The sequence below is a fragment of the Brienomyrus brachyistius genome, chromosome 6 (assembly GCF_023856365.1).
Source record: "Brienomyrus brachyistius isolate T26 chromosome 6, BBRACH_0.4, whole genome shotgun sequence".
Taxonomy (NCBI): Eukaryota; Metazoa; Chordata; class Actinopteri; order Osteoglossiformes; family Mormyridae; genus Brienomyrus; species Brienomyrus brachyistius.
The window spans coordinates 9,510,745-9,524,584 of NC_064538.1; the positions used below are offsets into that span (position 1 = coordinate 9,510,745).

The following is a 13,840-nucleotide window of genomic DNA, read 5'->3' on the forward strand; positions in this document are numbered from 1 at the left end:
AATGAAAGTAGTAAACAGCATACTGAACTATTTAAGCAGTCTGATTTTTTTCAGCCCTGCCCTGCACGGTCTCTTTCTAACATCCCGTCGTTTGGGAAACATCCAGTGATTACCCATAGCACCCAATTAGCTGTGGCACCTCCCCAAACATCCACTGTCCTCACTGGGTTCTAAATAAGAGATGATCAAACTGATAATCCGCATATTTGCTCGTTTATCTGTGCGGAGCAATCTGTGTCTGTGTATCTGTGCATGCCTGCACACACAAGTTGCTGTTTAACATTCTTGAGCTTTGTTATAAACTTGTCAAGTAATTTTGTTTCTGACCAGCATGACAGCTAAGTGGCCCACCGGGAATTTTCCAGAGTCTCCTGATTGACCACTCCGGGCCTAATACAGGCTGTACAGTTTAACTCTTCTTGACTTCACGTATGTTGCCCTCTATCTTCCGCAGGACTGAACTGACCCCAGAAAATCCCCTCTGGGTGGGGGCATGGTGGATTGGCTTCATCCTGGGAGGTATTGCCGCGCTCGTCATCGCGCTCCCTATTCTGGGATATCCACGGCAACTTCCAGGTAATTATCCACCCTCATTTTGCATTGTGCAGGCTTTGAAAGTCCTGTTACCATGTGACTTGCAATCTGTGTAGTATCGTTACATGAGAGATGGCGCTCGTAAAAGAGCTGCTACGGGTGTTCTCTGTAGGACTGCTGGGCTTTTAATTTCGGTGTTTTCATTGTCGTAATGGGTGCCAGGTTCTCAGCGTTATGTGGCTATGCGTGTATCGGAGGCCCATCAGATGAAGGATGGGAGCCAGGAGAGGGCGGCCGACCCGCAGTTTGGGAAGACAGTGAAAGACATGCCCAGGTAGACCCAGAGACCTTTCTGTGCACTGCCTCCTCATAATCCTCTTTTTGATGGTAGTGTTAGGGTGCTTGTCCACCACACCAAGTACCATGTTTTTAGTATGGTACTTTCCGTTACTTTCCATTGACTTCCGGTCGAGTACCAGTACCAAGTTCCAGTTCCAAAAGTGCCACACCAGCTGGGGTACTTCTGCAGTACTTCGGTACTTTGAAGTGTGACTTCTTTTCTTTGTTGATTGGTCATGCAAGTAGCCTGTCGATGAAACAGAATGCGAACGCCGCCGGGAAAGCAATAGCGAACTCAGAAGACAAGGATAAACAAAGTCAAACAAATAGATAAATATTGTGATCTGGTTGGGAGAACAGGTGCGACAAAAAGATAACAAACAGAGCATGACAAGAAATTTGCCTTAAAAATTTTCTTTAATGTACTAGGATGTGTTTAAATGTACTAGAATCCTATGGATGTGATTTTGTTGTAAATATAGCAATTGTCATTATGTTAATATTTAATATCGTTAATATTTATAAATATTGGGGTATTTATAAAACAAAAAAGGAGTTCATAAATATCTCACAAACTCATCAAGTGATGTAAACGGCAAGGATGAAAATTATTATTTAAGATTGTCTCAGAGAACACATTCAACGGTCGTGCAAAAACAGCAGAAGTAACCTAAACTGATCTCTGTACAGATAATCTATAAAAGGAGTAATCATTAAAATCGCAAAGCCTGCTAAGTATTTTTCCTGTGACGGAGTAACAGATTAAAAAGATTTTAGCAAAACTTTAACCCCTTGCACTATAATCTCTGTAAAGAATTGAAAGTATGAAAAAGCCTGATTTTTAATCTAGCTAACTAGCCATGTAAGAATTGCTTGTGTATAACATGCTATGTTGGTATTAGTCATGCATAATCCAGGCCTATAATATACTGCAGCCATTTTTCGAATTCAGTACAAAATACCGTGCCTCGCATTGTGATGTCATTCTGGGCTGGTAACGGTTCAAAGGCCAGTGGAAAACAAACACCTTGAAATACCAGACTTTTTTAGAGTGATATTATTCTTAGCCAGGTTCTGTTGAACCAGCATCAGAATGTATCCATTGATGGGACGTTTATGCACTTCTGCAAGTCGCTCTGGCTAAGGGCGTCTGCCAAATACCTTAAATATACTTTCTTGAAGTACCAAAAGCATGGTACCTGGTGTGGTGGAAAAGGGGCCTATAGCACCCTTGGTATTAAGACCTCAGAGCTTACAGAGCCTGTTTGATAAACAGCTAATTGTTTTTTCCAGATGCCAGACATTCAGACCTTCATTGTCCTGATTAAGCCTTTTTTTCTGTCTCTGCCCTAAATGTTACACCGCAAGTTCAGCTGCACAGCCTCAGTCTGAGTCAGCATCTGTCTGTCTGTGCTTGTCTAGGTCAGTAATGCTGCTGTTAAAAAACCCCACGTTCATTTTCCTGTGTTTCGCTGGAGCCACGGAGGCCACCCTCATCGCAGGCATGTCCACCTTCGGGCCCAAATTCCTGGAGTCTCAGTTCAGCCTCAGTGCATCTGAAGCGGCGACCTGGTTTGGTAAGAAAAAGAGGCATCTGACGCGTTTCCTGTGAGGCGGCAATCGCCGCGTGACAAACCAAAGAGTGGAAGAATAAGCGGGCCCGTCTCTGTTCGCCACCTCCGCAGGCTACATGGTGGTGCCCGCAGGTGGGGGTGGCACCTTCCTGGGCGGGTACTTCGTCAAGAAGCTCGGCCTTCGTTGCCGCGGCATCATCCGCTTCTGCATGCTGTGCGCCGTTGTCAGCCTGCTGGCCATATTCATCTTCCTCATGCACTGCCCCAATGTGCCCATGGCCGGCGTGACCACAGCCTACCACACCAGCCCAATCCAGTACCAGAACCAGTACCTCACCATGTTCCAGGACTCCAAAAACAGGTGGGAAATAGCACTGCTTTCAACGATGAACAGAAGACCACCCTATGACCTTGAATAAACTATAGTATGCTACTTCCATTAACCTCATAAACTAGGACAATGGTGCCTTATCTGCTCATATTTGGTAATCATTGTATTTTTTCCCAATATTATATAAACAAATAGCGATATTAAATATTGCCCTTTTGGCCATTTTCCTGTTCCTAAAGTTAATCGATAATCACACAAGCTTCTCTCTTTCTCGGAGAGAATTGTCACTTTGAACAACTGCAAAGGGCGTCAGCTACAGGACAGTACAGGACGGTTGCTTGCATTCTAGCAGTTACTCCGTGTTATGGTCAGGGGGCTTATGTCCAATCAAGGCTTGGAGAAAGTAATCCACGATCTCATTCCAGTAAGGTGGATTTTTTTATGCTTTTCTCTGGTCTCCCTAAAATGACAATTATATAGTTGCAGCTTATTCAAAATTCCAGTGCAAGATTGCTTACTAAAACCGAGAAGAGCACACCTCCCAAATTGTTAGGTTTATGGCTTCCAGTCAGCTATAGAATGGATTTTAAAATGCTGCCAATTGCCTATAAATCACTAAACAGTCAAGGCACAAAATATATTTCTGAGATGCTTGAAGTCTGCAAACCAAACAAAGCCATTTTCTCCTCTGGAACTGGTCAACTAGCAGTTTGTAAAGCTAGAACTGAGCAGGGAGAAATGGCCTTCAGCTGCTATGCTGTCAGAAGCTGGAAGCGACTACCAGAGAATCTCAGACATGATACAGCTCTAGCCATTTATAAATTCAGGCTTAAGACCTTTTTATTTCACTATGCTTTTGTATACTGTGTTGTAATCTTAGCTTTTTTTTTTCATTTTAAAGACTTTTAATGCTTGCAAATAAAAATGTATTTCATTGTATTTTAACCTCCAGAGAATTCATACATTATGTCAGTGTTATGTCAGTAGTGGCCCAAATTGTGGAGAAATTGCAGAACTTTGTTCCAGTTACTCCAGGAACTTATTTAATCATCCAGTGTATGATGTTTACAAATATTCTTTGAGTATAAACATTACCGCCAATATCCGTGTAGTAATTTTTAAAACATAATGGCAAAAGTGTTTCCACAGTGTTGTCCACTAATGTAGATATGTTTTTAATCTTCTGTAAAGCACTTTGAGTTACTCATGTGTGTGAATGGTGCTATGCAAATGATTCGCCTCGCCTTGCCTTATAAAATCCCATTTTGTCAAAGGTCCCAGCTGACAGTGAACCTTACAGTGGGGTGCAATTCTGGATGTCACTGTACAGAGCAGCTGTACAACCCGGTGTGTGGATCTGACGGGATCATGTACTACTCGCCCTGCCATGCTGGCTGCGCCGCCGTGAACAACTCTCAGCGCACAACCGACCGACAGGTAAGCAGGCAGCAGTGCACGGAGATGTGCGTGGATGAGTGTGTGTGTTTGTGAGTGTGTCCTAAAGTGTTTGGCCCTTCAGCATGTTTGTGGAGATATAGGGGCTGATATGGGCACATGAGGTCGCTTTCAACCCCAACATATTTGGTGCTACAGTTTGTGTACTTCTTACTCTCATTCTCCTCTGTACTTCTCCCTTGGCCCTTCTGTCGCTCTACCCAGCTGTTTTCCAGCTGCAGCTGCATAATGGGGAATACAACTATGGAGGAGGGGTTTGCCCTCGCGGGAAAGTGCAGCTCCTCGTGCCAGCATATGCCTGTCTTACTCGTCTTCCTCTTCATCGTCATTTTCTTCACCTTCCTCTGCAGCATCCCTGCCCTCACCGCCACCCTCAGGTACATTTTTTTAAATTTTTTTTGGGAATGTTACTCGCTGTACTATATAGCAGTCACTGTCAGCTGAAAGATATCAGATGCCACCAGGTCCACAGGTAGCAGCAAAACATCGGAGGCAAACTGTAAAACAGCCGAAACCAAAGTCCTGTCTTTACAACGCAGTTGACAGCATTGCATGGCTGGAAAATATTGCCAGAGGTTCCCAGCAAAGCAGACCGATTTCTGGCCAGCTGAAGCCGTGAATTTTTAGGATACTTCTGAGAAACAAGCTGCTTTGTGACGCCTCCCTTTGTCCCCCTAGCAAACTGTGCTTCTGAAAGCCTGCCTTTGTCCCACTTGTAGGTGTGTACCAGACAGTCAGCGTTCCTTTGGACTGGGCATTCAGTGGATTGTTGTACGGACTCTTGGTATGTTTCACTTGTTGAATGATCAGATTTACAAGGTTTTAAACATTCCAGACTTGGATAAGTACCTTCCAAAAGTTATTCTCTGGCAGCCAAATAAAATAATCAAATAAAAAATGTTTTTAAAAAGATAAATCAACAAATCAAGTTCAGACTTAAAGTTGACAAAAGACAAATGATTTGACTATAATGTTTTTCCCTGTGCTGTGTTTCAGGGGGAATCCCTGGCCCCATAGCTTTTGGATCCATGATTGACATCTCCTGCATCCTGTGGCAAGACCAGTGTGGAGAACAGGGTTCCTGCTACCTCTACCAGAACTCTGCCATGAGCAGCTACACACTTGCTGCGGGGGTCATTTATAAGGTGCTTGTCTGCATTATGGTACTGTAGCTCTCTAGGCATTGGTTTACTGTATCTGTGTCAGAGAGGTTATTTGACATAGTATTGTAGCTATGTTATGATTGTTAATAGGGATGTGTGCTTTTGATAGGAAATTTCAGCTTGTTTATGGTGGTGGGGAGAAATGATCGATATTCAGAGTTATATAGAGTATTATTTTGAGGATTGTTTCCCAGAGAGAGTATTCAGACTGTTGTCAATTGACTGTGGTTCTCTGTCAAGTTCTGGGACCATTCAGATGTAACTGTGGTTCTTTGCTTTCCGTCAGGTTCTAGGGACAGCCTTCTTCCTGCTGGCATGCATTCTATACCATCCCCCTCCAGAGTCCCCGCAGAGCAGCTGTGAGAGCACAGACCACGGTCTGGGGGACCCTGCCGACCTCCCCGTGAAGGAAGTCCCCAAAGAGATGATCTCCAATGTAAACGCAAATCTCTGATGTCGTTCTCTCACCGCTTGCCCACATGTTCACTGTGTCTGCCTTGGTTTGCTAGCCTCTTCATTGGGCTGGGTGTGTTGCACCATATCACACACACATAAATCGTCATATTTCAACCAACACTGGTACGGAGTCAGGCACCATTTCCACTGAGACTTCCCTGTGGCACCTAGATGTGACTGCAGACACCCGTTTATGGAAGCCAGTGTATAGCTGTAAAGCACATTGTTACCAGCCCCATCCAAGTGGCTGTTTATTTTTTTTTCATCCCTGAAATCCAGGGGATCAACTTGGAACAGAACAAGAATGAAATTAAGGGTGTGAAAGCGACAAATTAAAGCTAGATTAGATATTTGGTTAACTAATACATGTCATCGTATCTACTAACCTAGTGAAAATGACCACATTGTTGATTAGAGAGGTTTGTAGGGCTTATTGATATTGATTAGTATATTATTCGTTATATGACTGTACATATTTTAATTCATTTTAATATTTTCTTAAATTTTATAGGTAGGGATTTTAGATAAACTATAGTTTATATGACAAGGACTGCAAGTGGCGTAAAGAATGAAACTGAAAGTGAAACAGGTATTTTTAAACGTTCTATGTTTGTCTGTCTGCTTGCAAGGGTTATTGTGAGCTGTTAAGTTATGGGGCATGTGGCTTTTTCTAGAACACACATTTTAAAAAGAAAGTTATTTTGGAAGCTCTTCACTGGAGAACTCCACATAGATGGGTCTAGAAATGAATTGTCCCCTTCAAAATATCCTGAAATGAAGACGTCCAAAAAATGTTGTCCAGCTGTATTTACTCAGTGCAACTTAACAGCAAAGCGAAAGATGTCATAGCAACAGTTCAGAAAAAATAAAATAAAAAAATAATCACTGAGATGGTTAAAGGATCACCCCCCCCCCCCTCCCTTGAGTAGCTACACACTTGCTGCAGGGGTCATTTATAAGGTGCTTGTCTGACTGCATTATGGCAGCTCTCTAGGTTTACAGTATCTGTGTCAGAGATACTGCCTTTTGCTTTGATTACAGCCATGAGTCTGTTGGGATACTTCTGGACCAGTTTTGCACAACTAAACTGCAATATTTGCCCACTCATCTATACAGAACTGTCCAATCTCAGTCAAATTGGATGGTGACTGTGGGTGTATTGCAATCTTCAAGTGAATTCACAGATTTTCCATAGGGTTTAGGTCTGGGCTCTGACTGGCCACACAAAGATATCTAACTTCTTCTCCTTTAATCCACTCTGTGGTCGACTTTGCTGTGTGCTTTGGATCAGCGTCGTGTTGGGAGGTGAACCGCCTTTCTGCCACAATTTGGTGGCAGAGGGCAGCCGGTTTCCCTCAAGAATTTGACGGTATTTCGCACCATCCATTTTTCCTGACCAGTGCCCCAGTCCGTGCTGCAGACAAACACCCTCAGACAGCATGCTGCCGCCGCCATGCTTCACTGTAGGTGTGGTGTTCTTTGGATAGCAAGCTGGGTCGTCTTTCCGGCAGATATTCTGTTTGACGTTGAGGCCAAATAGGTCGATCTGACCATAACACCTTATTCCATTTGGTCACAGAATCTCCTAAGATACATTTTGGCGAAGCTCAGTCAAGACTTCGTGTGGCTTTTCTTCAGCAGTGTCGCTTTTTGACTCATTCGAGCCACATTTCTGCAGCATTTGTGATATCGTGCACCTTGGTAGCCTCTCTGACCAGTGACCAAACTCACTCTTCCATCCGGTTTGAGGGACGGCCTGGTCCAGTCACGGTCCAAGTCCTACCCAAAACTTTCCTATTCTTGGTTAAGGACTTTGTTGTGCTTCTAAAGATTGTTAAAGCTTTTGATTTTTTTTTTATGTACCTGTCTACAGCTTTACGCCTGACATCTTTTGAAAGTGTCATGCCACCCATACTTGATTGTTTGCTGTCTTTTGCATTTACAAGTGCTGGACTGAATGCTGAACTCATCATAATACTTACAGTTTATCACAGGCGGAAGCCAGTTAGCTTGGTGTGCAACGGACAAGGTGATTAGTTGCACCTGATCTAGTTTTTTATGAAGGGGGGGAAGGGTGATCCTTTAACTTATCTCAATGGGTTTTTTTGTTTTGATATCTTTCACTTGCCCGTTATAAGTTGCATTGAGTAAATACAGCTGGAAAAGTATATTTTTTGTATGTATGTTGCTGCAAAGCAACAAAATGTGAATATTTTAAAGGAGACTGATTTTTTTTTCCCAATGCACACTGTATGAAACAACATGCACTTAAATCAGATTTTCTGCAGGTGTGCTAACCAAAGTGCAGATTTGAAATGCCACATAAATAGCTGTCAGATGAACAAGAGGGAAAGATGACAACAGTCTGGGGTGTATAGATTGAAGCTGGGGGCACCGTAAGCATGCGAGGAATGTGACGAGTCTGCTGTTGAGAGCCGAGTCTGTCCCACAGTAATGCGTAAGTGTTACCCTGTGATAGCACCCTACAGTAAGAGCTCGTCATTCAAAGCTGCGTTATAAAACATTAATTATAATAATCATGTTAACCACACAGTTATATTTATGTATCCATTCACAAAGCTTTTTTTTGTATCCGTTAATTTAACATAATAAGTATTATGTGAAGAGTTCTTTACGTTTATACAAAAGTGACCGAAATGTATGAGCAGTTCATGCCCTGTTTTCATTATTATTTATTTATTTATTCTTTTCTGGACCCATTTTCATTCGCAGTGGACTGGTATCCCATCCGCAGTACACTGGTATCCCATCCGCAGTGCACTGCAGCTTTGTACCTTTGTACCTGGGATAGACCCCAGCAGTGAGAAGATGAATGAATGAATGAATGGATTGAAGTTGTGCTTTTTTTAAAAAAAATATATTTATATTAATGCCTGTTAAAACTGGCAAGGAAAAAAATATATGGAACAATGTCTTATAAGACAGGACAGTGTAGTGTAGAGTTATTGGATCTAGTGTTGTGGTGGCAGAGTGCTTTTCACTAAAAGTGCTTTGTGCACTAAAAGGCTTTTTGAAAGGCTTTATTGAAATTTCAGTAGCAAAATGAACTGCTGTTTGCATAGAACCCTCACCCACTCGGCTGGGAGATTTGCAACATGTATGACGTCGCTAATACATTTAAAATGCTATTTCCCCTACTTGGAGAAACATTCCTAATAAGGGTATGTGATGCAAGCACTGCTGTTGTGGGTGAAATTCCAATTTGCATCAATATATTGCATAATGTAAAAAAAGACATACAGTTATGTATGTCTATGTAAAATTGTTTCCTGTTTAAGTTTGCTAATGTTTTTCATGTCTAAAAAAAAAGCAACAAGTTATATTCAACTTTCATTATACAGATGCTCCTAGTTTTATGATGGTTCAACTTGCCAAACATTCCTGTTGCTATGGTGTGATTGCGATGCATTAAGTTGTCATTAAACTTTGAATTTTGATCTGTTCCTAGCGATGTACCGTTTGACACGTTCTACTGATGACGGGAAACGCCGGCAGCTTCGCCTTTAACAGCGTATTGTAGAAATGCCCTTTTCTGTGTTTAACCAAATTTTATATGCATTATTTTCAACTTACATTCCGATGAATCCATCACGTCGAGGAGCATCTGTACCCTTAAAGGTTTAGAGCTTTTTCACCTCGACAAGACTCGAAGTCACTGAATGACTTGTGTATTAGTAGCTAGAGCCTGGTTTCCAGAATCCCAGTGTCCCAGTGTCGTCCCAGTGTCCCGCCTCATTATAGTTTCGTTAATTTTATTTCGCACGTTAACTTATTCAACCTGTTGCCAAATATTTGTCTTTCCAATGTATTTTATTTAAGATTTTAAAGGGCTTTACTGATTAACTGTTATCTGTTCCGTATTTTGATACTGCTTCATGTTGTCGTGTTTGGTACTTTTTAAAGTGAACTGAATATTATGATCAAAGAATGGAGACCAAAATTGTAATACTTTCCCCCCAAAGAAACATAAATAACCATGTCACTGTTACAAGTCTTTTGTGTTTATTATCCGTGCAGTTTTATTTTGCATCATGTTATTCATTTTTCCATTTCTGACATATTGATCCATGATGTCCGATTGCCCGACGCTCACCAGGTGTGCTCACAGAAATGATTGTTCTTCTGAAATGCAGTTTGACACACATTACATGCAGAAAAACACTGATCACCTTCAGATGCACGCAGATTATCAGATTGTATATGTACGCCAAAACCATATCACACTCATACATCCCCCGAATATCATTTCAGCATGACCATGCAGTGGATGATGTCTGCTGTCTAATCATGTGCCTGGTATCACCATCTGCACCGCTTCTGCCCACTACCAGTCTGCTAAATGTTTCCTTAAATAAACAAATCTGACGTCTGGGTCAGCAGGTCCACTAATGAATAAACGGTATTACTTGCCAGTGGCTCCAATATTGACCTGGGGATTATCCTTACAGTCTGAATGAGAAGCAAGAGGCTTCTGAGAGAAATGTTTAAAATAGCATTACATTTTTCTGGGCTACTATCGTCTGAAGCTGTGCAGGCCTCGTACAATTATCACTCTTGGGAAGGGTTTGTTTAAGAAATTAGGCGTTTGCAGCCTGAGTCACACCAAATTGGCTCAGGTCATCGAAGCTCAGCTAATCTTCGAGATTTAAAAAATGGAACCATCTCTCTAAAGGTCAGCCTAAGATTGATATGGTTACGGTGAAAAGTCTGGCTTTGTCATTGAACTTGGAGTCACCCGGGCAGATTTTAGAGAAACAGAAATGTTTCTATGATGAAAAATCACGTGGCCAATGTAACCCACGAGGGCATCGCCACTCTGGATCCTCCTCGGGTCTGATTTCCAGACACTGCAGTCTCATTAGTATCTGACTTCACCTGACTGCTTTTCTCTCTCCTACCCTCTCTCTTTATTGTGACCCTTCAGGAATAAGCCGGTGTGATCTCCACTGCTTCTGGTGGGTCACAGGACTGCCAGGAGAAACGGCGGACATTCATCTGCAGAGAGCAACCCACGTCTACAAGAAGGAAATCAGTACGACTCTCCAAAATCGAAACGACACAGCAACTTGTCGTTCCATTAACTGCATACATGTTTAAAAAGTATAACCATTATTCAGTGTTTATTTAACCGGATTGGCGGCATGATTGGCGCAGTGGTTAGCTTCACATCTCTGTGATCAGCGTTCACATCCCCACCACGGTTCCATGTGTGTGGAGTGCGCATGCTCTTCCCACATCATCGTGGGGTTTCCTCTGGGTGCTCCGGCTTCCCCCCAGCCCCCCCACAGTCCAAAAACATGCTGAGGTTAATTAGAGTTACCAAATTGTCCATAATGTGTATGCGTGAATGTAGGGTGTGTGAGTGCGCCCTGGGATGGGTTGGCATCCTTTCCTGGGTTGTGCCCTTACTTGCACCCATAGGCTCTGGACCTACAATAACCTTGAATTGGACAAGTGGTTACAGAAGATGTATTGATATTTAAACATTTATACATGCTTCTAAGGCACAAAGAATCATGTTTTGAAACTTTTTACTTTGATAAGTGTTTTTATTGCTATTTTTTGTTCACTAATACTTATGCGTAATGGATCTAACCTTTGAAAAAGACCATCGTTTTTATTTAAAAGAAAAGCTGTGGTGAAGTTTAAAAGCTTAAAATCTAAATACAAATACTTTCAGACAGGGTTAGGCAGCGTCGTAAAGTTTTTATGAAGAAATCAAAAGTCGCACTGTTTGAATCTCTGTTACGTCTGATCCTCTTGACTGGAAAAGCATTTTGTTTTATATGTAACTGGAAGTACCTTCATCTTTCCTGAAGAATTACATTCTTCTTCTTTTTTTCTCCAGATCTTTTAATGAAGTGCTCTTTGATCTTTAGCGTGTAAACAGTTTAAGTTACAGCTCATCAGAGTGTAAGTGCACTGAAACATCAGTTTCCAGTCCATTTATTGTATTTACCCTTTCTCTACATTCCTTGTGTACACCATTTCAAGCCTGAAACAGGAACATGTATGCAAGGAGACGAATGGCTCTAGAAACAAGAAACACTTCAGATGCTCCTGTTATGCTATTTTTCAAAAGAAGGTTGAGAATCCACGGCTTGTAATGTTTACTAGGTGTGCATATCCGGTGTGTGAAATGTTATGTAACACAAAGAACTTATCTAACCTGCAGCTCCATTATTATTCTTATTTGTTGTATTATGTTGCTTAACCAGCGTCTTTCCCATAAGGTCTTGCACTTGTTTTTGATTTGAACAATCTAGGTTAATCACAGTGGCACCTGACACCTTTTGGAACTTGAAGTAACTTTGAGCAACTGAGTCTAAATGTAAATCTCCATTGACATGAATCTTCTAACTATCCTAGAGTCTATCCCAGGCTGGGGCACCAATCAGCCGAACTGCATGTCTTAGAACTGCAGTTGCAGGAGTTGCAAGCACGAGGAAACATGCAACATACACAGGGGGAACAAGCAAACCCACAACGCTGGAGGTGTGCGGCGATAGTGGCACCCTAACCCCCCCCAAATGCACATGGTCATATTTCTTGTCAACTATCCTTCAGTTCTCCAATAACTGACATAATAACACATAAAGTGTTTGCAAAAAATGCATGCAGAACTGCCAACTCTCACGCATCTGGTGTGAAACTCATGCTTTCAGACTCTCATGCCCACACAAGAAATATTACAGCAAATCTACATTAATCCATCACAAACTGAAAATCGGCTACATCAAAAGCGTTGGGGTGATTTGCAAACCCTACAGGCTATTTACAAGGTAATAAAACTGCACTCCAGCCAGCTGACCCAAGTTCACAACCCTGCACATGTGTTTCCCATATCATATTGTTCAGTGAATTAGGAATATGTCCCCATGCCCAGGTGGTTGTGGGTTCAAATCCCATTGCCACTAATGTAATCACATCATCACTGGGCCCTTGAGCATGACCCTCAACCCCAGTTGCTCCAGGGCTGTTCACCGACCCTGGTCTCTGGCACTAAGCTATCTTGTATATCACTTTAGACAAAAACACGTGCTGAATTCATATGTTTTTAAAGACAGTCTATCAGGAAAGTCAAAGTTGCACAATCATTATCAGCGCAGCAGGTTACACGGTACTGGTACTACTGTCAATATTACAAATTCTGGGAAATTAAGCTTTTTCATGGCTTATATGCGACTACAAGCAACTGTACAGTAGGTGACTGTATGTCAGCCCTTCCATCATATCCAGAAATCTCACAGGAACTATTTTCCTCTGCATTAATGTGCTCTTATGTGAAGTTTTTGTATGGCTTTTGCACAACCTTTTTTACTATCATGTTTCTGTTTGCTTGTCAACAAACATGAGTCACTGAAAAATCTTAATTATGGGTTATTTGGTTTATTTATTTCTGTGCTGGGAAAATGGCGTAGACGCACTTGGGATTTTAAAAAGCACAATTGGGATTTTAAAAAGCACTATTTTTACCATAAAGAAATTGTCTTGGACTGAACTGTTTGAAAGAAATAAAATGACTTTGTGACGAGTTTTAATACTGCTCCCTGAGATAATACAAAATTGCATTAATGCTCCAAGTTCGTGAATACAGAACATTGTTATTCAGCCCTGATTCATTTCTAATTCAAAACCGTCATGATAAGATGAAACTGCATGCTTAAGCTATGTTCACCACGAGGGGGAAGCAGATACCTATTCAAACAAAATTAATTATACTCCACGATCGTGGCTGTCTTTGGGAGAGGTGGCAAACGTGCATAATAAATTACTCATTCAATTTGAAGCGGATACTAAATAATCGCTTATCTTAATCCTTATAGACAACATATTCTTATGTAGTGACACCTACACCGGTAAAAAATAATACAAAATCATGAATGTCGTTATATATACACGAACGTCATGAAATTATGTAGCGCTTCTCCTCACCTCCTTCTGTAGTAATAAAAAAAACCCGGAAA

The 13,840-nt window shown here is 41.7% G+C and overlaps 1 protein-coding gene across 4 annotated transcripts in view; it reads left to right on the top strand.

Annotated features, from left to right (window-relative positions):
• The window catches only part of LOC125744551 (solute carrier organic anion transporter family member 4A1-like), a 28,884-nt gene extending 17,734 nt beyond the window's left edge, over positions 1 to 11,150 (top strand). For 3 of the 4 annotated variants that reach the window (XM_049016520.1, XM_049016522.1, XM_049016521.1), the window contains exons 4-12: positions 455 to 576; positions 757 to 868; positions 2,296 to 2,450; positions 2,559 to 2,808; positions 4,053 to 4,215; positions 4,438 to 4,610; positions 4,953 to 5,017; positions 5,230 to 5,378; positions 5,683 to 7,491. In XM_049016520.1, the coding sequence (XP_048872477.1) occupies positions 455 to 576; positions 757 to 868; positions 2,296 to 2,450; positions 2,559 to 2,808; positions 4,053 to 4,215; positions 4,438 to 4,610; positions 4,953 to 5,017; positions 5,230 to 5,378; positions 5,683 to 5,850 (1,357 nt within the window). In that variant the 3' untranslated portion in view covers positions 5,851 to 7,491. Of the gene's footprint in view, positions 1 to 454; positions 577 to 756; positions 869 to 2,295; positions 2,451 to 2,558; positions 2,809 to 4,052; positions 4,216 to 4,437; positions 4,611 to 4,952; positions 5,018 to 5,229; positions 5,379 to 5,682; positions 7,492 to 10,797 lie in introns of those variants that run through there. The other variant, XM_049016523.1, reaches the window with a different exon arrangement.
• The last annotated feature ends 2,690 nt before the right edge of the window (positions 11,151 to 13,840 follow it).